General features: G+C 40.1%; 7 protein-coding genes across 7 annotated transcripts; 1 reads left to right on the top strand and 6 right to left on the bottom strand. All coding sequences in view use genetic code 12, as the record gives it.

Annotated features, from left to right (window-relative positions):
• Nucleotides 1–293: 293 nt before the first annotated feature.
• On the bottom strand, nt 294–2,408 carry KGF57_003340 (uncharacterized protein; the record flags this gene model as incomplete). Its single annotated transcript, XM_051752751.1, has 1 exon — nt 294–2,408. One exon carries the CDS (start codon nt 2,406–2,408, stop codon nt 294–296), a length of 2,115 nt encoding a protein of 704 aa, XP_051608349.1.
• Nucleotides 2,409–2,766: 358 nt separating this feature from the next.
• RNR1 (ribonucleotide-diphosphate reductase subunit) lies at nt 2,767–5,367 on the bottom strand (the record flags this gene model as incomplete). Its single annotated transcript, XM_051752750.1, has 1 exon — nt 2,767–5,367. One exon carries the CDS (start codon nt 5,365–5,367, stop codon nt 2,767–2,769), a length of 2,601 nt encoding a protein of 866 aa, XP_051608348.1.
• Nucleotides 5,368–6,261: 894 nt separating this feature from the next.
• KGF57_003338 (uncharacterized protein) lies at nt 6,262–6,613 on the bottom strand (the record flags this gene model as incomplete). Its single annotated transcript, XM_051752749.1, has 3 exons — nt 6,262–6,289; nt 6,345–6,502; nt 6,566–6,613. The coding sequence occupies 3 exons, from the start codon at nt 6,611–6,613 to the stop codon at nt 6,262–6,264; spliced, it is 234 nt and encodes a 77-aa protein (XP_051608347.1).
• A 226-nt stretch (nt 6,614–6,839) lies between these two features.
• On the bottom strand, nt 6,840–8,225 carry PRP3 (U4/U6-U5 snRNP complex subunit; the record flags this gene model as incomplete). Its single annotated transcript, XM_051752747.1, has 1 exon — nt 6,840–8,225. One exon carries the CDS (start codon nt 8,223–8,225, stop codon nt 6,840–6,842), a length of 1,386 nt encoding a protein of 461 aa, XP_051608346.1.
• A 521-nt stretch (nt 8,226–8,746) lies between these two features.
• TOM1 (E3 ubiquitin-protein ligase) lies at nt 8,747–18,505 on the top strand (the record flags this gene model as incomplete). Its single annotated transcript, XM_051752746.1, has 1 exon — nt 8,747–18,505. The coding sequence occupies one exon, from the start codon at nt 8,747–8,749 to the stop codon at nt 18,503–18,505; it is 9,759 nt and encodes a 3,252-aa protein (XP_051608345.1).
• Nucleotides 18,506–18,661: 156 nt separating this feature from the next.
• Nucleotides 18,662–20,607, bottom strand: KGF57_003335 (uncharacterized protein; the record flags this gene model as incomplete). The annotated part of the gene is made up of 3 exons (XM_051752745.1): nt 18,662–19,338; nt 20,227–20,504; nt 20,594–20,607. The coding sequence occupies 3 exons, from the start codon at nt 20,605–20,607 to the stop codon at nt 18,662–18,664; spliced, it is 969 nt and encodes a 322-aa protein (XP_051608344.1).
• Nucleotides 20,608–20,857: 250 nt separating this feature from the next.
• On the bottom strand, nt 20,858–22,162 carry STP4 (Stp4p; the record flags this gene model as incomplete). Its single annotated transcript, XM_051752744.1, has 1 exon — nt 20,858–22,162. One exon carries the CDS (start codon nt 22,160–22,162, stop codon nt 20,858–20,860), a length of 1,305 nt encoding a protein of 434 aa, XP_051608343.1.
• Between the last annotated feature and the right edge of the window lie 2,153 nt (nt 22,163–24,315).

Here is a 24,315-nt window from a genome sequence, read left to right as displayed (position 1 = left end):
CCTGTGAATATTTTGGTTTGACTGAATAGGCCCGGATGCATATAACACAAAGGCAAACATAGAAAACCAAAAGCGATTCAAGCTGCACGAGAGCTTGATTTGAATGAGGCTGTCACACGAGTTAACGTTGCTTCTGATCAAAACTACAATGTAATCACCTACAAAACCATCACAAATATGTAGAGAGCAACCCTTTATTCTTGAAGCAAGCTTTCTGGCATTTTTCACTACATACATTTAAGCAGCAACATCTCGGTCGTATAATCCTTTCACCAACCATAAAGCAGTTCACTTTAAGTGAGGCCAGGTAAAGGCAAGGTAAGAATCCCACTTGGCCATCTCAAGATAGCAGCATTGGAGAAATCGCTATACACCATTGTATTAGGGATCTTTCTTCCAATTCTGATATACAACGGGATATCACCATTGCCATCTTTGATTCCATTGCGAAGTGTGTCTTGGAGCGAATCGTAAAATGGCGCAGTAGTATTCGTCAACAAACTCTTCAAATCTAGCGAGGAAATGTTGTCCGAGACAAAGTATTCGATATCATTGATTAACAACGAGATCGATGAATACTTATTGTAAGCTGCTGCAACACTTGTTGCATTTTCAGGCACAAGTTGCCATTGCAATACTCCCGATCCAGAGTCGTATGCGGTAAAGATTGGTGGAAAGATTTTACCCAATGGATCATCACGCTTGAGCGAAGTAATGGTTTCCGCAATCGCCGCCAACCCCCATCTTGATGCTCCAGAGAGAAACAACCCCAAAAGAATTCCCTGAAACATTAGTGCTGTCCTACCACGCGTTGCACAGCCTGGAATCAACAACATCGCCAAGATATAGTGATGTACCCTTAAACTTAGACCTGGTATTTGAGCTAAAAGTACCAATCCCAACACAAAAATGGAATACACACGCAAGTACTTTCGAAAGCGACCAGATAACCAAATCTTGTACGCCTGAATAACGGCACAGATTGATATTGTAACAATTATGGCTGAGACTGCTAAGAGAGCACCCGATTGCTCTTTCAAGTCGCTTATTGTTAGCCTATCAACCGGTAGCCTATCAAAACTGACATTGTTTAACACCCCCAACCAGAATAAAGGATACCACAAGAGCACACGACTGAGATAAGAAAACTTTTCATCAGGAGAAGCCGGCTCTGACAATGTTCTCTTGGTTGACGAATGCCACAAAATATACAAGATGGAACATGTAGGCAAAAATCGTTCCAACCCAAGTGAGATCAAGCTGGCAAAACCTTGCGGATCTGTAGCGTCAACAACTATGGGGGGATCTGTGGCTAAGCAAATGGTCCAGAACCCCACCACATTTATTACCCAGTACACTGTGGCACCACTCGCAAGGTAGACAACAGGAAGACCAAGAAGAATATTTATCATGAGTATCACAATTCGTGGGTCATGGCATTGGTGGAAAGTTTCACTAGCTAGTTTCAATTTTTTGAAATAAAATGAGGACTTGAAGAACGATTTGAAACCGATCGAGTCATCAACGCCGTAATGACCCTTTGCTGACTCAAAGTATGGTTGATTCTTGCTTTTGTATGATAAGCGAGCACATCCACCCCAAAACGGTGAAATCAACCCAGCATGAACTGCCGCACCACATGGATAAGAATCTGCACGGTATGGGTTTGTTAGTTGCGTGTCCTCAATTTTAGAAACGACTTTATCACCACCTCCAATGAAATAACCCCTGTACTTGATTCTTTGATCTCCGATTGGGATTAACGAGTAAGTCCAACTTCCACGATCACATAATGCGGGACATCGTATTACCACATCATTATCGCCACTATGCTTGACAATTTCCGGGCACGAATCTCCATTCAAACCACACGCTGCATTCTTTCCGTTCCAAAATTCACGCAGCGACAGACAAGTTAGACTATGAATAAGAGGAGTTGATGGATCCGACGACGAAGGTGGCACAGTCAAATAGGGTATCAAAATTGAGTAGCACAACCCAAACCAGAATACAAGATAGATTGTAAGCAAGACTCTTCTGTATAGTAGGGGTACATTGGTATTAAACTTTACCGGTAGCTCTTCGAGAAACTCCAATTTTGAAATTCGTGGCGCATAGTCGTCTCTAGGCTCTTCGGGACCGATCCACAACTTGTGGAAAAATCGCTTGGTCTTGTAAAGCCATCGTTTTTTCCGATCTTGATGGTAAAGTCTCATGTATTCTTCCCCTGATTCGTTCTCGTAGTCATCAGCCAACAACTCCGATGTGGACATTGTTGACGGAGCAAAATCAGTCAAAGGTATATCCTCGGGATTCTGTATAGGTGGAGTTGGTGAATGTGATTTATTAGTGACTAAACTTAAAGATCGATCTTGGTTGTCAAATTTATTTGGCTGTTTTTTGCTCATATATTTTTGTAAGGTATATTCTTCTTTATCTATAATTAGAACAAACTAAAGGGGGGAGGGAGGGGAGCAGAGATGGAGGAGCCGCAATTTACGCACACAGTTTTTTTTTTCTGTAATTGCGCGTGGAAGCGATTATTACTTAATTGTCTTCTTAAAAACCATGATCTCTTTCCCTTCAGCTACGATCTCAATCCACAGAGTAACTTTCCAAACGGTATAGCTTTCTGATTCTAAAATGAACTTTACATTAAACATTATCTAAAAAAAAAAAACAAAACAAATGAAACCCTAACAAAAAATATAGGAAACAAAATATGAAACAAAACAAAGCAAACCCCGTCAACAAAGTCGTATTCATTTATCCAGAACACATGGTGCAGGATTCCGGGTTGTCAATAGCACAAGCGATAACTTTAGCACTGTAGATGTCGCTTTCTATCTCTTCTATGGTTCTGTTGTCAACTGGTTCTGCATCTTCCCCTTCCTTTTTTGGTTCTTCTGCCTTTTCGGCCTTATCTTCAATCTTCAAGTCAGCAACTGAGTTTTCCAAAGACGTTGGTTCAGTGCTAGGACTCTTTTCAAATGAGTTTTCAGTCGAGGTGGTTCCATCCCTAGACTTGGACAAGTATTTAGGTCTGTTCAATTTCAGCAACGAGGCAACATTCAAACCAGCTGATTCGGCAATAGTTTTATCGATGGTGAATTGGATAGCGGCAGAAGCGGCCTGCGTTCTCAAATAGTACATACCAGTCTTTAATCCTTTCTTCCACCCGTAAAAGTGCATACTGGTCAATTTACCCATTGTTGGGTCCTTAATGTGGATGTTTAATGATTGAGATTGATCAATAAATGCGGCTCTATCGGAAGCCATATCGATAATATGTTTCTGTGAGATTTCCCAAACTGTCTTGTACAATGCCTTAATTTCATCGGGGATGTTTGGCAAAGCTTGGATGGAACCATTGTTTGCAATAATGCTACTCTTCATGGCATCATTCCAGATACCCAAATCGACCAAATCTTTCAACAAGTACGGGTTAACAATTTGGAATTCACCAGCCAACACTCTTCTTGAGTAAATGTTTGAAGTGTATGGCTCAAAACATTCATTGTTACCCAAAATTTGCGATGTCGAAGCAGTTGGCATAGGAGCCACCAACAACGAGTTTCTCATACCATGTTTTGCAAGTTTTTGCTTCAATTCATCCCAATCCCATAATTCGGTAGGCTTTCTGTTCCACAAGTCGTATTGCAACAAACCTTGAGAAGCTGGAGAGCCTTGGAAAGTTTCATAAGGACCTTCTTCTTGGGCCAATTCAATTGAAGCTTCAACTGCAGCATGATAAATAGTCTCAAAGATTTGAATGTTCAATTCTCTAGCTTCTTGAGAGTCAAATCCGATTCTCAAAACCATGAAAGCATCAGCCAAACCTTGGACACCCAATGCAATTGGTCTGTGCCTCATGTTGGACCTTTCAGCCTCTGGAACTGGGTAGTAGTTCCTGTCGATAACTCTGTTCAAGTTACGAGTAACAACCTTCGTCACATCGTGCAACTTGTCAAAGTTGTACCAAGCGTGTTTACCATCTTGCTCAATGAAAGAAGGCAAAGCAATTGAAGCCAAGTTACAAACTGCAACCTCATCTGGAGCTGAATATTCAACAATTTCACAACACAAGTTAGAAGATTTGATGATTCCCAAATTCTTTTGGTTGGATTTGGTATTACAAGCATCCTTGTACAACATGAAGGGAGTACCAGTTTCAGTTTGTGCCTCCAAGATGGAATACCACAACTTTTGAGCTTTAATTGTTTTTCTACCACGACCTTCCCTTTCGTACTTTTCATACAATTCAACAAATTCATCACCATAGGTATCAGCCAAACCTGGAGCCTCATTTGGAGAAAACAAGGTCCATTCGCCGTTTTGCTCGACCCTCTTCATGAACAAGTCAGGGATCCACAAAGCTGGGAATAAATCTCTAGCTCTAATTTCCTCCTTACCGTGGTTCTTTCTGATTTCAATAAAGTCAAAGATGTCGCTGTGCCATGGCTCAAGATACAAAGCAAAAGCACCAGGTCTTTTGTTACCACCTTGGTCAACATAACGAGCGGTGTTGTTGAAGACACGCACCATTGGAATGATACCGTTTGAAGTTCCGTTTGTACCTGCAATATAAGCACCAGTACCGCGGATGTTGTGGATGTGCAAACCAATACCTCCAGCACTCTTTGAGATCAAGGCACATGTCTTTAAAGTGTCGTAAATACCTTCAATAGAATCTTCTTTCATAGCAACTAAGAAACAAGATGACATTTGTGGCTTTGGAGTACCAGCGTTGAACAAGCATGGAGAACCATGGGTAAAGTACCTTTGTGACATCAAGTTGTAAGTTTCAATGACTCTTGGGATGTCTCTTCCATGGATACCGATGGCAACTCTCATAATCAAGTGTTGTGGTCTTTCAGCAACTTTTCCATTAATACGCAACAAATATGACCTTTCCAATGTTTTGAAACCAAAGTAGTTGTAATTGAAATCACGGTCATAGACAATTGCCGAGTTCAACTCATCGGCATTCTCTTGAATGATATCATACGTTTCCTTCGAAATCATTGGCGCGTGACGATCAGTTTCTGGGTTGATGTACTCATACAAGTCCTTGGACACTTGTGAATACAACTTGGTAGTTTGTTTATGTAAATTGGATACCGCGATTCTTGCTGCTAAAACCGCGTAGTCAGGGTGTATAGTGGTCATGGTTGCAGCAGTTTCAGCAGCCAAATTGTCCAACTCAATAGTTGTGACGCCTTGGTAAACACCAGCAATGACCTTTTGGGTGATGGCGACTGGTTCAATGTGATTTGGGTCTAAACCGTAGCATAATCTTTGAACTCTGGCAGTGATCTTGTCGAAGCGCACAGGCTCCTTTCTACCATCTCTTTTGAAAACGTACATGATGATAATAGAATGTGTAGACTGGTGGAATGTATCAGTCAGATTAAAAAAAAAAAAACAGGAATCAAATCCGATAGCAAAGAAAGAAAAGAAGAAAGAAAGATATATATCAATGTTTATATATATATATGAAGAAGACGCGTTACGTGAAGAGAGATCATTACAGAAAGAAAAGAGATAGAAAGAAAAAAAAAAAACGCGAAAAAAAAACAAAACAATATAGGTTAACTGTGCGTGTATGTGTGTGTGTGTGTGTGTTTTGTGTGTGGGACGTGTGTTGGTTACATTAGTAATAAGAAGAAGGAAGCTCTATCTATAACAAAATGTAAACAAATATTCACTCTCTACATTAGACAAACTCAAAACAAATAAATGATTTATAATCAAATACCACAAAAGGTTGAATAAACTTGCCTCTTTCTCTTTACACAGAGAGGGAAATTTCATCTTTTGCTCTTGCAGTAGAGTTACGCAAAGGCAATGGATCTTCGAAGTTCGGCTTTTATCTTCATAGGCTGCTCCACTGATTAGTGTGAAAACTCAAAGTACATAGGAAACGCCACAGCTATCTCAAAAGTTAATGGCCATATCGGTATCTAAACAATTCCGGATGAAAGGTTACAAATAAGAAAGGGATACATAAATGTGGAATTTATTGCCCCACCCCTTCCAATTGCCACTATTCAGAGGCAAAGTTTGATGTGACGTTTTCCAGTAACCACAGAACGGAAGAGGTAATGGTCAAACGAGGGGGAGCTCTGTTTATTGTACCGCTTTTCTTCCCATGCATACTTTAATTTACGACAAAACCTTGTACATCTAAATTTTTTATTTCCTAGTTACCCATAGTATCGTCAACTATAAATAGTCTGATAAACTTCCCAACGGACCCCTCTATTTTGTTTCCTCTTTGGTCAAATCGCTATAGCATACATGTTAGTACTTTGTTGGCTGAATTGGGTTGCAATGGTACATACTTTATGAATTTCTCCAAGTCAAAGTCATCTTCCTGGGTTTGAGATACTGGCGCAGCAGGTGCAGCAGAAGCAGCAGCATCTTTCTTCACGTCCTTGTTACCCAACAATTTGGGAACGGTAACACCAGCAACAACTGAACCTAATGTGAGAATGGACAACTATGAGGGGCAATTGTTAGAAGACAACCACGGACTAAAATTACTCAATTGAGATATACATACAACGTGTGCTGGGACCTGTCTGCCCAATATAGTGTATGCTGAACCCATCGTGACTTGTGTGTTTTTCGTAGTACTCTTGAGGGAACAGTCTGTTTGAATTTAGATGCTGAGTTTGCTAAACTTTTTTGCTGATTTCGGATTATCTCTCCCCACAGAACAAAATTTGATTTGCGAATGAGAAGAACTAGGTGCATTTAGCTAATTGGAAGCAGAATACCACGACACGTGCTACCATATACATATACATATACATATACACACTACTTACCCGCCTTTACCTACTTTTAGCTAGTCTCCAATAGTTCTCTAATCCAAATTTTCTTAGTACATTGATTGCCTCTTCATCATTTCGAGAATACATGAAACTCCATTTTTGAAAATTGAGACGCGGTAGCCTTCCTTCCCAGATTATAACACACTCGTTGCCGTTATCGTTGTATTTATATATACTTTCGGTGCCAGAACTTGCCAACTCTGTGCTATCATCTCCCTTGTCTTCGCGACTGGTCCCTTCACTCCATTTGATTCTGTTCATCAACAACTTTTTATAATGGTTGATCGACTTCTCTCCGCCCTCAACGACGATCAAATTGAATTCCGGATTTTTCAAGCATATTCCAAACAAATTATCCTGCTTGGCATTGACGTCGACTTTGAACAGGTGTTGTGGATTATCTAGAGACTTCACTTTGTACACCGTGGTGAAGATTCCCTTTGCCAAATCTTGTTCTTGCTTGGCGTAAATCTTCGCATGCTTCTCCTCCTTCGTTAGTTTACGTGCTTCGTTGTCAGCAAGATGCTTTTTCAATCGCTCTTCTACCTGTTGTTTAACGCGATTTTCAACCGCCGTGGGATCTCGTATAGCCTCATTTGTCAACACATTCATCAAGTTCGACAACTTCACTTTCGGCTCTGGTGGAGGCTCCAACCCAAGTTTGATTCTATCTTGCATTTCCTTGTGACGTATTTGCCTGTCGTTTTTCCTCATACGTTTCCGTTCCTTCTTTGTCAAAAACATAGGAGTCGTCGTATTGACTCCATTAGGATCGAGCCAAATGGGGTAGAGTAACACTGGATGTTGCACATACGACGTAATTGGCATTTCTTCATTATCAAGCACCCATCGTGTTTCATCGTCGAGTCTTGAGTAGTTGTTATCTCGCAAGTATGGTCTATCCCACCATTCCATCAATGGTGGATATGGTGGTTGATACAGCTTCTCGTTCAAGCTCACATCAGGGACCAAGCCCTTGCGCTCCAACTCCTCATACCTTTTTCTTTCACCTTCTTCTTCTTTCAACTTTTCCCTTAGCTTTTGCCCTTTTTGTACGTATTCACCGTGCTTGATGAATTTTAGGGGCTTGGGCCTATGACTTGCGAAGCTAGGGGCATCGTCAATATACGGGTTGTACCGTGTGGGGTCAAACCATTTCCTTTTCTTCGCTTTCAGTCCAGTGTTTTGAGTATTTGATATGGATGTATTCAGTGCACGTAGTAATGGGTGGATGTCGACGTCTAGACCCTTGCCTGTTTTCTTAGCTACATTGTCACCTACGATATGGCCAGGCGCTCTTGAGCCGTATGTTTCCTGCCCCGTCTTTCTTGATTGTGCTATTGATACAGAATTGTCATCGTCTCGATTTTGTTTATTTGAGGACATCGTTGTGTGTCATATAGCAAAGACTCTTACCCTACCTCATCTGTCTCCTTTGTCTTTGTAACCACGTCCGAGACATTGAATCTGAATTGGTAGCTCTCAAGGCAACTGCAACCAACCAAAAGCTACAGGAATGGTTGTACCCTTTCCACTTGCTGGAGATTAGGACAGCTCATCAAGGCATATATATAATAAAAGGAAAAAAATGTATGTAAAACCAATATACTTATAAGGTCTGACACCAATTCCTCCATTGTTATTGCTAGTGTTCTCAATACCAACTCATACTACAATCTTCACCTTTATGAGCCTTATGTACTGTTATTACTTTTTTTATTTTATTTTTATTTTTTTTTTCTTGCCTTTCGGGAGCAATTGCATCATCATTTTAGTGATAGATCTATAAACTCAATTCTTTTTCCAGTTTTTTTTTTTTTTTATTTTTTTTATTTTCCACTTTTCGTTTCTCTTATAAATCACTGCTTAGCGTGATGATAATTGATAAAAGAGAGCATCTACAGCGAATGGAGTTGGCTGCCCCAATCAAATCATTGATTGATGGTTTGATCCATGCCAACGAAGAGGAATTCATAGTGTTGTTGAAATCAAACTTGCAATGGAAAAGACCTAGAGGGGATCTTTTGCCCTGGATTCCTGTCCTTAATCGCATCGATGAGATTTTTGCAAGGTACATCAAGGAATATGATCTTGAGAATGAGTTTCCAAAGTTACGTGTTATCCCGGAAGATGATGCACATGTTATTTTGACGTGCCTTGAATTTACAAACACGTTACTCAGCAATTGTTCCGACAAACATATTTATTCAAGCATGGAAAGGATTTACGCGTTGATCAACACCCCAACGATTGATGTGAGGCTAAAAGCTTTGGAAGTGGCCGTCTTGCTCAGTGAAAAGTTTGTGCTGACAGGGGCATCTCGGTATTCCGCACCAAAGGAAGCGAGGGATAAAATACTTGAAATCGCGAAAGCGTACCCCCCTTTGGTTCCTGCAGATTGTTATCTGAGAAAGGTTGACAATGAGCAAAAGGAATTGAATGAAAAGTCAAGTATCATAGGAGATCATTACAACTTCGTGGACACTCTACTGCACTCAAAGGTGCTTCCACAAAAATGGAAAAGTATCAATTTCCAGTACTACAAGTCTGCGATGTCTCAAGTGAAACCTAGCGAGGAATCGGGAACTAATCTGAGCAAGGGGAAATCCGATAAATTAGTCGTGTCAGAAGGTTTGCAAATTTTTTGCGTTCCTGAGGAATCCGTGGCTAAGTTGACATTGGAACAAATATTTCTGAGAGGAATGGAAAGTTTACCCAAGAATTCTTGGTTTACATTTGGTTTAGTATCGGAAGTGGCAAAGTCCTTCAATTCACAGGCTGATGGTGCATTTACTATCAGAGAGAAATTGATCCAAATGAAATGCTTTGCTGCAGCTTTTACCTGCTGCATGTTGTCGCATCAAAGTGCTTCCACAAAGTTACTTGAAGCCGAACCGTATATTTTAAGTTTTCTAGTGGATGCTATTCTGCCTGAAAATAGCGTCAACGTCCCAAGGGCCGTGTTTTATGCTGCCATGAAAGCGCTTGAGTGTGTCTCAATGAAAAAAGTTTGGGGAAGTGATATATTGAGATGCATGGGCGGAAATGTTAGCCACGGTGTTTTATTTCAATGTTTGAGGCGTATAAAGACATCTGTTGCTCAAGATGATGACGAATATTTTGAAGAGGGAAGCATACTGTTTTTTAACATGCTTGGCAATATGATAAACACAAAGAGCATTTTGCCCCGTCTTGCTTCTGGAGGGTTGCTCAATGACTTGATGCCGTTCTTGGACATTCGCTCAAAGTACAAATGGACCTGTTCCGCTGCAATCCATCTGCTTTCGTTGCTTATAGCTGGGCTCCCAGATACTCTTGATGAGTTCATTGCAAACGACGGTTTCAATTCACTCATCGGTGATATACAATTTGAGGTAGATTCTGCACTTAATCAGCAAGGAAACGAAGAAAGCTTATACGGCGAATGCCCCCAGTACACAAAGGTTCCATTGCGAAAAGCCAATTTTTTGAGAAATTTGATGAAATTTGTGGCCGATTTATTGAACTCTGACCAAGGGGATAGACTTCGGAATTTGTTTGACTCGCCAATACTTTCAAGTTTCAACAAGATAGTGAACAATCCAGACATTTTTGGTCCTGCAGTATTGGCCTGTACTATAGATTCTGTCTTTTTCATCATCCACAACGAACCTACAGCTTTCTCGATTTTAAATGAAGCCAATGTTATCGACACAATACTAGACAATTACAGAGAGCTCTTCGTACCCTCTGGACAGTTATTGATGTCGCTTCCGGAAGTACTTGGTGCAATCTGTTTGAATAATGAGGGATTGAAGAAGGTTATCGACAAAAAAAGTATACCAATATTTTTCGACAGTTTTTACAGGCTTCCAATAGCGAAAGTCTTGGTCAAGTCTGATATGGCCACCAACTTGGGATGCTCTTTTGATGAATTGGGTAGACATTACTCGAGCCTCAAGCCATTGATATTGAAACAAGTCCTGAATTTGATTGAGCAAATAATGGTTTATGTGGACAAACAAATGGATGGCATACAACTATACGAGTCGCTGTCGGGCCCTTTCTATAACTCCAAAGACGAAGATTCAAATGTGAATGTTGAAGGTGGTACTGAAATCGAAACTTGGGACAAGAACGAATGCTCCATATTACTCGATAATGTCTTTTTTTTTCTTGGAGGATTGCTACAAGAGAGTGGACTGTGGGGAGAAGATGTTGCCCGTGATATTGGATTTTCCAAATGGTTGAGATTCTTGACGATTAAAAAGGCACCATATGATTACTTTTTGTCTAATGGAATCTCCTCTTTAATGGGTATATTCAAATATTTTGATGATGAGGATCGTGACTATGGGTTTCCCATGATTGTTGAAAAGCTTAGAAAAATGCTCGAGATAGAGGTGGTGGACAGATATCTTTTTTCCACCGATGAGGGTTCCTTTTTCGACAAATTGAATGACACAGAGGGAACTGAGCTTTTGCAGTACTTGGGTGAAATTAACGTGCTACTTTTCGCTTTGACTGAAATTTACGTAAACTTGGGCTTATTGTTCACCGAAAGGATCAAGCAGATTATTGATATGTTTGGATCCCACCACAACTTTGTGATGCGATTGTTTTTGCTTTTGCAGCGAAGCGTTCTTGAAGAGACCATCTTGAGAAACAGGACACCAAATGAGGTCTTGAAAATGACATCTAATTTCCCCAATGATAGTCCTCCATTGCAAATTAATGTGTGTGACCCGGCTGACTCCAAAATCAACACGAGCGGTACTAATCCCAAGTTCAAAAACACCCTTCAACTTCGAACACTAAACTACTATTTCCAGGGTTACATCGCGCTCATATTTGCTTCAATTGTTAGGACTTGTATCCCACGAAGAGTGGATCACGCACATCACCAGACTAAAAGAGATGCCGTATCGTTGTTGTTGTGTATTGCAAATTTGATGACTGATTCATACAAACGACCAATGGAGTCGAAATACAACAAACAATGTTACATATTGGCTTTGTCAAATATCAACTTGTATATTCTTTTTCAAAAAGAGCGGGCAAAGGAAACAGCGTACACCCCACTTGGAATTGCATTATTTCAGTCTTCCTTTTACGCAGTTTTGAGGGAAGTCACTCGCGATTTATGGCAAGATTTGTTGCAAATGGATCCGGAGGAAGTCAAAAAAACTGCAAACCTCAAATACATATGTGCAGATGAAAGCAGCATTGTGAAAAATGCAATTAGTCAAAGCTTGATGATATTTGCAAAAAGTGTCAACGAAGGAGATTTGGGAAACTTTCCCTTTTACAAGTCATATTTTCTGGACAAACCTTTTGGTCCATTGGAGAGGGGCATCACTATGTCATTCTTGGCTCAAGTATCCTATGAGGCGTTGAAGTTGGTGTTTGAGTTGGTAGAGAGTGTCACTAATTCGACTGATGGCCATGCTACCAAGCAAAACGTCCCCACGCCATTGATCGAGCAGGTGATTTATATTGCATCCCACCTGCACCAAGAAAACGAATGCACGGACAACTTTATCCCCCTAGATGTCAGACGAGTGTTTCCTGATCTGGATCAGGTTGCGTACCTTATATCTTTAGGTATGTCGGAGTCGCAAGCCGAGCACTATTTCGATCACGAACTGGACTTAACTGCATTGAGCGAAGGAAGAGCGATCTCTTGCCAAGAGTTTGACAATATCAAAAACAGTGACTGGAAAGCCTTTTCAGATGAATATAAGTCAGCAGAGTTGGACTTTTCATTGGATGGCGGAAACTACCCTAATTCGAGACAAATCTTTGACGAGTGCAATAAAATTTGGGAATCATTGGACGGTAAATGGATTCTGTTGGCAATCACTTACCCAAAGGCTACTCGTTTAGTTGCTGATCTTCTTGTTGCACTGAAGGACGACCAACGTGTTGACAATCTCATCAACGAAGTTACAAGTACGAGAGATATGAGTGATGAAGAGTATGTTGTATACTTACACCTTATATCGTTGTTAGTTGAGAAAGTCGAAAGTGCCAAAAGCGATACCTTATTGACAGTTGGGAAGCTATTCACTAAATTTTCGATGGGTCCTTCAACGGTCGATAAACCATTTTATCAATACTTAATGGCAATTCTTGAACAAAGACTTGTCGATGAGGATATACCTTTGGCTGAACCCACAGATCATGAAGGCATCAAGCATAAATCAAGTGAGAGCACAAATGATCTCTCAGTGAGGTGGAAAGACCGCTTCTTGGATGAGGTTTCGAAAGTTGATCAGATTTCAGATTTGCGATCAGCAAACGGTTTATCTCGTGTTTTGGCATTGCTCGCAAAGGATTATGCAGTTGCTAATAAGATTGCTAAAATGCCGCTATTAGGCGCATTGCTAAAATTAGCTGGAACCCCCGGAGAAGACAAGAGCGTCATGGAATCATTCAGTACTTGCATTGTGTTGATTATGCGTTATTCTTTCGAAACAAGAGAAACAGTCGAAAGCTATATGAAGCCTGAATTGTTGAAGATCTTGGGCTCGAGCTTCAAACTGACGAAAAATCTTAGGGTGTTGCTTAAAGACAGCATGCCATTGGTGTTTCGTAATCCGCGCGCCTTGACCGATACTATATCCGGGAACATTATTCTTGAGGGATACAGCGGCCAAGGCTCTCATCTAGCTTATGGTGATTTGGTAGTTACCAAGGCCGATGATACTAAACAGTCAGAAGAGTCTGATATAGAGGGCTACACTGATCCCAGGACTCTTGAGCGTGGAACCGTTATGAGTCATTTATTATCGGAATTGATGAATGTCTTCAAATCAGATTGGGTGTCTGACCCGAAGGATGAAGGCAACAAAACTGAGAAGGAGAAAGCCAAGCTTGGTGATGCGTTTGCAAATACAAATTTTGCATACATGTGCTTTCTTTTGCAAACTATTGCTGAGTTGTTAGGGTCCTACAAGCAAGCAAAGTTGGACTTTTTAACATTTACAAAGAGAAAACATGGTGACGTAAAGCCTAGGTCTACCTCTTTGAACTTTTTCCTTCATCAATTGATTCCCACTCAACTGTTGACCGCTTCAGGTCTGGAGTTGCGCAGACGAGTGGGTGTATCTGAAACTGCGAAAATGGCCTTGATGTGCTTGATTTCGTCACCTGTTCTGGATTCAAGACGTGGGGCGCCAAATCCCAAAAAAGAAGACCCCGATCTTGCGTTAATAAGAAGATTTGTGGTGGATTTGATGGTAAAGGTGATGAAGGAGACGTCGCAGTTGAATGTTGTTGCGCGTACCAGGTATGGCAAGTTGTTGGACTTGTTTGAATTAAGTGGACAGTTGATATCAACAAAATTCCGTGATACTATTGGTCCTTTACTTGACAAAGAATCCATTCTGTCCGATGTTTACCACATGTCGAAGGTGTACATTGAAAAGCAAGTACCCGCAACATTGACTACCTTGATTGCCGAGTTTGATTTGAACTTCCCTGATATAGATAAGGTGGAGAAGGCGGCATTGAAGCCAATCACAAATTTGGGCAAAAACAAAGTTGAGTTTCAAGAGCTCTTTGCTGAAGATGGACAAGATGAGAACGACGATGATGATATTGTTCCTGATGATGAAAACGAGGACCGGGACGATACCCCTGATCTATTCCGTAATTCCACTTTGGGTATGTATGATGTGGATGTCGACAGTGAAGAAGATGACTATTACGACGAGGATGGACGCTTAATGATTTCGGCCGAAGCCTCGGACTCTATGGACTCTGCATCATCTTTCGAATCTGATGAGGGAGAACCGCTGGATGTTGACATGGATGAGGGATCTTTTGGAAACGAAGAAGACTCAGAAGGTAGTCTTGATGACATTGAAATAATAGACGAATTGGATATTGACTCCTCCAGTGATGAAGGATATGGTTATGGAGATGGGGAAGATGAAGATGAAGATGAGGAAGGGGACGAGGTTGTGGATGTCGATGTCGATATTGAGGGAGGAGAGTCTGTCAGTGGTGAGGAGTACAGTGACGACGACGACGATGATGATGATGAGAGCGAGTACGATGAAGAGGAATTGGACGGTTGGATCGAAGAATTAGGAAGTGAAAATGAACTGGAACAAGAGGGTTGGCCAAATGGTGATGGTCGTCACAGACACGGGCGTTTGCATGAAGATGGGAATGTAAACTTTGGCTTTGGAGAGTACAATGCGGATGGAGATGCTACTCCGGATCGTTCCTTTAGATTCAGAAGAGAGGATGAATTTACCGAAAACAGTTCAGATGAAGACAACGAGTCAGAATCACAGCCTGACGTAGCCGTGATACCCTCTACTACCGCATTACGCCGCGTTTTTGACCAGGCAGGCAACGGTAGAATGGATGGAACTTCACCGATATCATTGCTATTAGATGGTTTATTCAGGGAAGGAAACTTGCGTGGCTCTATCGAAATTACTCAAGATGGTGTTCATCGTACAGGAGCATCTACTATCGGAAGACTCTTTGAAAATATGATCCACATTGGACAAGCGGGGAGAAATATGGAACATACCCATACCCTTCATTTAAAATCTACAGTGGAGAGATGGGCTGATGCATTGAAAATGTTTGACCCAAAGGACAAGGAAGATTTGATTTTACGAGTGATTCCTGGTATTGTCAATAGGATTGAAGCAAAGAGTATTGAAGCTTACCGAAAAAAGAAGGAGCAACTGGAGAAACTAAGAAAAGAAAGGGAAGAAAAGAGAAAGAAACAGTTGGAAGAGGAACAAAGAAAGCAAGAGGAGGAGCGCAAACAAAGAGAAGAAAATGCTGCTAACGAACCCCCAAGAGAGCCAATTTTGGTTAGAATAGGGGACAGAGACGTTGATATAAGCGGTACTGACATAGACCCTGATTATATTGAGGCCCTTCCTGAAGATATGAGGGAGGAGGTTTTTGCACTGTATGTTAGGGAAAGACGTGCAAATGCTAGTACGACCAATTCTGATGCACGAGAGATTGACCCCGATTTCTTGGATGCTCTCCCTGGCAACATTAGGGATGAAATATTACAACTGGAATCATTAGCAAGAAGGTTTTCAGAATGGGATGAAAACCGGGATGAGTTTGAGGATGCAGCTGCCGACCATGATGATGATGATGATGATGATGGGGAGGAGGAGGAGGAGGGTGAAGAAGGCGCGGAGCACTCGAGGCCGCAAAGCTCCCTGAATCCTTCTACACAAACTACGGGAAGGAAGAAATCTGGAAAAATTTTCTTTACTCCACTAGTGGACAAGAATGGTATTGCTGCAATTATAAGACTACTTTTCTCCCCATTGTCGATTAACCAGAGAGAGCAGATTTACCATGCTCTTCAGTATATGTGCAACAACAAACATAGCAGGGCTGAGATTATAAACATGATGGTTGCCGTATTGCATGAAGCTTTCACCAATCAACGCCTGATGCAAAAGATATACTCGCAGATATGCAGCCGCGCGTTAGGTGGCAAAGAGGTGAAGAGTAGAATTCCATTGAACACTACACCAATATCAACAGGAATACAATTTGTCGAATCGATTGACTTTCTTCTTGAACGAAACAGTCATTTGAGGTACTTTATTTTGACTGACCACGACAACCAGTACATGTTGCCATTAAAGAAATCAAAGAAGGTAATAAAAGAGAGTAAATATCCGATCAATTACTTGTTGAAATTACTAGACAACAAACTAGTGGCAGAAGATCAGACATTCTTGGATGTTTTAGCAAGAGTTTTACAGTTATCTACCCGTCCGTTGTATGCATTGAAGAAATTGGAAGGTAAGTCTGCACCGTTTAGTCCACCCATTATACCCGAGGAGAATATAAGATCTATTATTACCATTTTAACTGGTAATGACTGTTCCAATTCTACATTTAGGAGAACCATAAGTGCAATGCAAAATTTGTCGGTGCTACAAAATGTACTGGATATTTTCAAAAGTGAGCTATCTAAGAAAGCAACTGAGTACGGTCACAAGATCATTACGGATTTGAACAAGTTGACTTCAGAGCTTGCTGTTGATGCTGATTCGAACAGCAAGGCATTTTCGAAATTTAGTGCTCATTCTTCGGATCAAGCCAAGTTGCTTCGAGTTTTAACAGCACTTGATTATATGTTTGAACATAAGGACAAGGATCAAGTTGAAAGGAAGAGTGACGTTGAGGAACTAACTGAGCTTTACAAGAAGTTGGCGCTTGGAAACTTGTGGGATTCTTTGAGTGAATGTTTGAGGGTTTTGGAAAAGAATCCCCAATTGCATAACATTGCAAATGCATTGTTGCCCTTGATTGAAGCTTTGATGGTTGTGTGCAAACATGGCAAGGTACGTGATCTTCAAAATAAGGAGAATGTAAAGTATGAAGTGAAAAAGATTGATTTCACAAAGGAACCAATTGAATCGTTGTTTTTCTCCTTTACGGATGAGCACAAGAAGATTTTGAATCAAATGGTTAGAACAAATCCAAATTTGATGAGTGGACCGTTTGGAATGTTGGTGAAGAATCCAAAAGTGTTGGAATTTGATAACAAAAAGAATTACTTTGATCGCAAGCTTCACAAGGACAAACCGGAAAATTCAAAGTTGGCAATCAGTATTCGTCGTGACCAAGTATTTTTGGATTCTTATCGTGCATTGTTTTTCAAACCTAAAGATGAATTTAAGAATTCCAAATTGGAGATCAATTTCAAAGGTGAGCAAGGTATTGATGCTGGAGGAGTAACACGTGAATGGTATCAAGTTTTGAGTAGGCAAATGTTCAATCCCGACTATGCTTTGTTTTTGCCTGTTGTTTCTGACAAGACTACATTTCACCCTAATCGTACGTCTTATGTCAACCCCGAGCATTTGTCGTTTTTCAAATTCATTGGACGTATTATTGGTAAAGCTATTTATGATAACTGCTTCTTGGATTGCCATTTTTCAAGAGCTGTTTACAAGCGTATTTTGGGTGAGCCACAATCATTGAAAGATATGGAGACTTTGGATCTTGAGTATTACAAGTCACTTATATGGATGTTGGAAAATGATATCACGGATGTGATTACGGAGACCCTTAGTGTTGAGACTGATGACTACGGTGAACATAAAGTTATTGATTTGATACCCAATGGTTCAAACATTCCAGTGACTGAAGAGAATAAGCAATTGTATGTCAAAAAGGTTGTTGAGTATAGGTTACAAACCTCTGTTGAAGAACAAATGGAGAATTTTTTGATTGGATTCCATGAGATTATACCCCAAGATTTGGTTTCGATTTTCGATGAGAAGGAATTGGAACTTTTGATATCGGGATTGCCTGATATTGATGTCCATGATTGGCAATCACACACTCAGTACGTCAACTATTCTGCGTCCTCTGTGCAAATACAATGGTTCTGGAGAGCCGTCAAGTCATTTGACAATGAAGAAAGGGCAAGATTGTTGCAGTTTGCCACAGGTACGTCAAAGGTGCCATTGAATGGGTTCAAAGAGTTGACTGGTGCTAGTGGTACATGCAAGTTTAGTATCCATCGCGATTATGGTGCAACAGACCGTTTGCCTTCATCGCACACCTGTTTCAACCAAATTGATTTGCCAGCTTATGAAAATTACGAGACGTTGCGAGGCTCATTGTTGATGGCTATAACTGAAGGACATGAAGGATTTGGATTAGCTTAGGAGAGGGCAGTAGTAGTAGTCGTAGTAGTAGCAGCAGCAGCAGCAGCAGCAGCGATTTATTGTGTATACATTTTAAGATTGATTTTGAGTTATTTATAAATAAAAGCTCATCTAAATCTCTCTATTGTTATACACTCTATGAAAATGATTAATTGTTTATTGCAAGATTTCTTCAGCAAGTTGATCAAAATCGCCCGTGTTGATCATATGCTTGACATGTTCGTAATTTCTTTCATTGATTTCTCGATTCTTTTCGTCGAGTAAATTGCAATATTCCAAGTATTCAGCTGGAGGGATTGTGATTCTTCCCTTTTTGAATACATATTTCGTCAATGCAATAGCATTGATTCTCTTTCCCTTAGTTTTCGGATCATATGTAGTGAAGGTTGACAATACAAACAACCATTTCTTATCCCAAGCCAAAACACGGGAGTTTATGTCATATTTTTCAAAAACGGTCAATTGACGCTTAAACAGGCATTGCACGGTACCCAATGGAGTATAAGGAATATTTTTAAACGTATTCTTTTCTTTACCAAATTCACCTGACTTGTTTTCATACGCACTCCACCAATACTGTTGCAACAAACGGACTAACAATTTAGTTCTAGCGATATCCAAATCGACAAAATACGTCGAATTGTTCTTGTGCATGAACAAGTCAATTTCATTGGGGCTCACGCGTGTATGGTATGTGACGTACTTGAATAATTTGTCTGGTGATCCGAGGTCGAAGGAGTTGTACTTGGTTACATCTTTGTTCTTTTTGAATCTTGAAGGGGCTAATCCTCTTATTGATTGATAGTAGAATCGAAGAGGGTGAGAAAATGGGGCTGTTTTGTGACAAAGAATAAGGTATAGTGCAGCAAGTATCCACTTGATTGAGATCATCTTTTGTAATAGGAGTGAGTCTTGGGAGCAGGAGGATATATATGAATTGTGATGGAAAAGAAGAAACACCCTGTTGGAATTAAAAAAAAAAAAATTTTTCCCGTGCATATCACCTCGGTTATAAAACCGTTAAGTGAAATTGTTTGATAAAAATTGTTGGGGTGAGGGTCTGTGTGTGTGTGTGCTGCTCTTCCAGCCTCAACAAAACGTTGTGTGTTGGCGCGGCTATAACTATACGATAGTGAAAGAAGCAATGTGATAAAGACTTACTTCTACACATCCTTTCTCCGTCGTTATCGCTCACACATACTTCTACTGCATTGGGGAGGATAAATCTTATATCCGCTTTATCCATAGTAGTAGTTAGGGGACTCATTGATTTACAATAGAGGACATCAATAACACATCAACTCGTACATCAAAGCTCTAATAGCAGAAACGAAAGAACAATATTTGGTCAACATCAACATAAACTTGACAAAGCAGTAAAACTGGTTCTAGAATCTAAATAAGCGTTAACGCGTTCTAAAATAAGCAACCGTTAGCCCTTTGCACGTTGTGGTATAATAATAAACTCTACATGAAGGTTTGCCAATGAAGAAGTTACTTGTTTTCAGGTGTGCAAGTCTTGCTTTGATAAGGAGATGATGGGTAATTTCTTCTCTTGTATATCATTTTGAGCAACTCGTGTAATCCTTCCAATTTTGATGATGGATATAGAGTTCCACTAACTCCGATCCCGTAGAAAAATAAAAGAGAAAAAGTAAAAGAGAAAAAGTACAAGAATTCGGCCGAAAAGAAGAAGAAACAACAAAAAAAAAAAACAAAACAAAACTTTTTTTTATATCCGCAATTTTTTTCTTCTTCTTCATCTTCATCATCATCATCATCATCATCATCATCATCATCATCTTCTTCATCATCATCATCATCATCTTCTTCATCATCATCATCATCATCATCATCATCATCATCTTCTTCTTCATCATCATCATCATCATCATCTTCTTCATCATCATCATCATCTTTTCTTCTTCTTCTACAAATAAGTTTTTTTTTTACTTTTACTTTCTTCGTTTGTTTGTTTATTTCCACACTCGTTTTGCAGCTGCAAAATTAGGGACATGGATGTTGCAACCTAAAAAAAAACATTTCAACAATGGTGCGATGGATATGCAACTAATCCATGTCTCCTACATGCTGTATAACATAATTGTAGTTACTTAAGGAGGATAATAACTCTCTCAATATGTATCTATTTTTCTTTCCTTTTTTTTTTATTTTCTTCTTAAAAAAAAACCTCTATTAAACCCATTGATGAAAAAAAAATCTAATGTACAAAAGAATAAAATAAGGAGAATAAAACCCAAGTAGCGACATATACATTCATAATCGTCATCATCATTCAGTACTCGTTAAAATACATGACTCACAACAAAACCTCGATTATCGTATTTTCTATCAGCCTCTTTTCATCTTGTTGACAGCATGAGGACAAGAATCAGTTTCAATATGGTTATGAATCCAATCGTCGACATTCTCAAACTCTTGGAAACACATGCGACACTTACCAGCAACTTTATTCCTTTGATCTTTCTTTGTTCCATAAGGATATTGGAAGTGGATGGCTTTCAAGTGGTTTTTAAACGTATCACAACGCGAAAAGATTCCGGTGCTGTGGCAACAATGATCATTGTGATCTGACAATGCTGAAAACTTGTTCTTTACAGCAGAAGCTGCATCATCAGCTTCATTTGCAGAAGACAAAGGAAAAGAAGAAGACGAAGAAGAAGACGAAGAAGAAGAAGAAGACGACGACGACGACATGGTTTTGAATGGGCATTTGAATTGGCCCTTATCTGAACCGATTTCTTTCCAGTGACATTTGGTGTGGCGGTATAAATCATTAGGTCTAGCAAATCCACGTTGACAGTACTCGCAAACATATGGGCGATTGGTTGGTTTTAAATGAGTAGATTTATGAGTGGCCAAATTGGAAAAGTATAGTTTGCATTCTGGACATTGTCTCTTTTTGCGAGGTTTCCAAATCTTTTTTGATTGAGTAGTTGGTGAGGAGGAGCCATCATACCCTTCCTCGTGGTCAGATAAGGGGGCTGGAGATGATGGGGATACCAGTGAGTCTTGCTGAGTGTTATGTGCAACTCCAGCAGCAGCAACTCCAGCAGCAGCAACTCCAGCAGCAGCAGCAGCAGCAGCAGTCATGGTGGGAAACGGTGATACCAATCCTATATGGGTATAGTTGAATGATTGGCTGGATGAGACTGGCGCAGTTATTTGTGAGTCACTCGTGTAGCTGCTATAGCTTGATGATGCGCGGGTCGATTCACCAACACTATCGGCTTTTGGAATCAATAAAGGTGGTGATTTAATACTCGAGGCTCTGCTGACATAAACCTCTTCTTCACTATGGGGAAAAGCTGGAATGTTTAGCGAGTGTATTGATGGCAACGTGATTGATGAATGGGTCATATTGTTTGAATTGGGTACGACAGTTGGAGTAGGAGACTGTAATGGACTTGTCGGGTGGTGATAGTGACGATGTTGAAAGACTGGTTCACTCACCACAACTGGTCCCGGTTGTTGTTGTTGTTGTGATGGTGACGACTGAAGGGAATACCGCAGTAAGGAAGATTTTGTCATATCAATTGTTAGTGGCGCTGCTGCACTGCTGCTGCTGCTGGTGCTGGCGTTTTGGTTGTAGGTGTAAGATGGAACAGTACAAAGTGGTTGAACTGTAGTCAACATAATAATATATGTGCAATTGTCTTGTTGGCTGAGGATGAGCTAGTGTACTGACGATTCAAAACAGAGCTTCACCTGTCAAGACACATGTAAAATAATAGTGAGGTCAAGTGGTTCTGGATGAGATACCTAGCGCTTTATCTGTTCAACAACAACCTCGTGATGACAAATCAACTTAAAAATATCTTTGAACTATTTAAGAATACGTTCGGGTTTTGGGACCCTAGAACTTCATATATATATATATCATATCATATGTTTCTGTACTTCCGTCTCCGCAACTATTTTGTACAGTCTGTTTTACGTCTTAAAAAATAAAATATTACTAAGATCATATTAATCGGCTTTAACATTTTTTTCTGTCCTGTTTTGTGTTCGCAACTGAGAGAGAGAGAGAGAGAGAGAGAGAAAATTTCTTGATTGATGAGAAAGTAAAAAAATAGGGGCTGATGCAGTTAAGCGTGAAAATATCTTCGGTGTTTATTTTCTTCTTAACCGAACTTTCACTTAACCATGAGGACAACGCAGTTTTGCTCTTGTCCTATATAGCATGAAGACACATTTCTACATCCTGCCTAACTGGAAGTTGTTATCTCGTTTGCGTGTATAGAGGAAGGACACAGAGGAAGAAAAGCAAAGAGAAAAAAAGACGGCAGTACCAAAGTACAACTGTTTTCCGGTTATACTCTTTCATCTCCGTGAAATATATTTTTCCTATCCGCATCAGCCTTGTGCACACAAAAGTAAAAGAAGTCGACATACAGAGATTGACAGTCATCCATTCCATTCACAACAAACAACACACTCCACATTGAATAGGAGAGATGATCTCATATATCTGCGTCTCTTCTAAAGCACAAGCGGAGGCAAGGGGTGCGATACTGCTGAGAGAATTTATCGCTCCTAACCTTTAATCTGGCGCATTAAAACAACGCACTTATTGCACACTCGGCCCCCCCTGTAAGAAATTTCCCTCAATGTATGTTCATCAAATTACTCTGCAACCTGTAGGTAGCAACGTCAAGAAATCATAGATGATGGGGTGACGGAAACTCTACAACATTCGTTCCGAAACACCCTACCCTTGTTCTATATCCGCATCAGCCGCGTACGCTTGTTTGTTATTGTTTCTCTTGCCCGTACCCTAACCTTTTCCGTCAAATACAATTTGCTTTGTTCTGTTACTGAATGCGTTCTGGAACCGCAATGAAATTTGTTTTTTTTTTTTAACTCCGAGGGATTTTGTATCTTTTCTTTCGTGTTTGCTGTTATTGTTAAAGCCTCATACATTATATTAATTTAAGCTGCACTACATAGAAGCACGACAATTTATTTGAATTTTTTTATTTCTAATTCTCATACGGGTAATTCGGATACGGCTAAACTTCAAACCAAGTGCCAAAAGAAAAAAAAAATGAAAATAAAATAAAGGAAGAGAAATTAATAAAAACCGGGTCTCATTTTGATTGACCTCTCACGACACTGGGGTAAGGTACAACATACGTAGAGCATTGTGGCTCTTCATAGCGGCAAAACTCAAGGTCTCCGGATCATTGAGTGAGATAGGCAGAAGAAAAAGGATACAGAGTGTTTTGTTTTTTGTTCTTTGCTGCAATTACGTAATAGAAACGGCTGTTCTTAACATTTAAGCTATTTTTATTTTTTTTTTACTGCCGATTTAAAGTCAATGATTTAAGCCCCGGTGCAGTTCACGCAACAACAACAACAACAACAACAACAATACTATGTGTAGAATACATCATTCTGATCTTAACATTAAGTGCTTAATCACTATCTCATCCAAGCTTTGTGGTTATTATTTAGTTTCCAGTGATGCCGGACGTGTAAATGCGCATGACTAGGGTAGGGTGCTGTTTCCCCCCTCCACCCTTTATTTATGAGATCATTCGATACTGCTAGATGTATGATCTACACTTCCCCTATATTGCACACGACATATCTTGGGTATCCTTGTTAATGTGTTTAGCTTTTTGTTTCGTAACTATATCATCTAGGAAGTTGCCAAGATTTCAAAAGTGGAAAACACGCAAGAAAAATAAACACCCAGGGATCGTAGTATTTGGCTTTCGTTTAACAGCAGCACACAGTCTTCCCCCCTTCCCCCCTTGCACAGTTCTCAATCCAGACGGGGGCAA

Source organism: Candida theae, assembly GCF_024610275.1.
Source record: "Candida theae strain CBS 12239 chromosome Unknown scaffold1, whole genome shotgun sequence".
NCBI lineage: Eukaryota > Fungi > Ascomycota > Pichiomycetes > Serinales > Debaryomycetaceae > Lodderomyces > Lodderomyces theae.
This window is presented reverse-complemented; position numbering and strand designations above follow the sequence as displayed.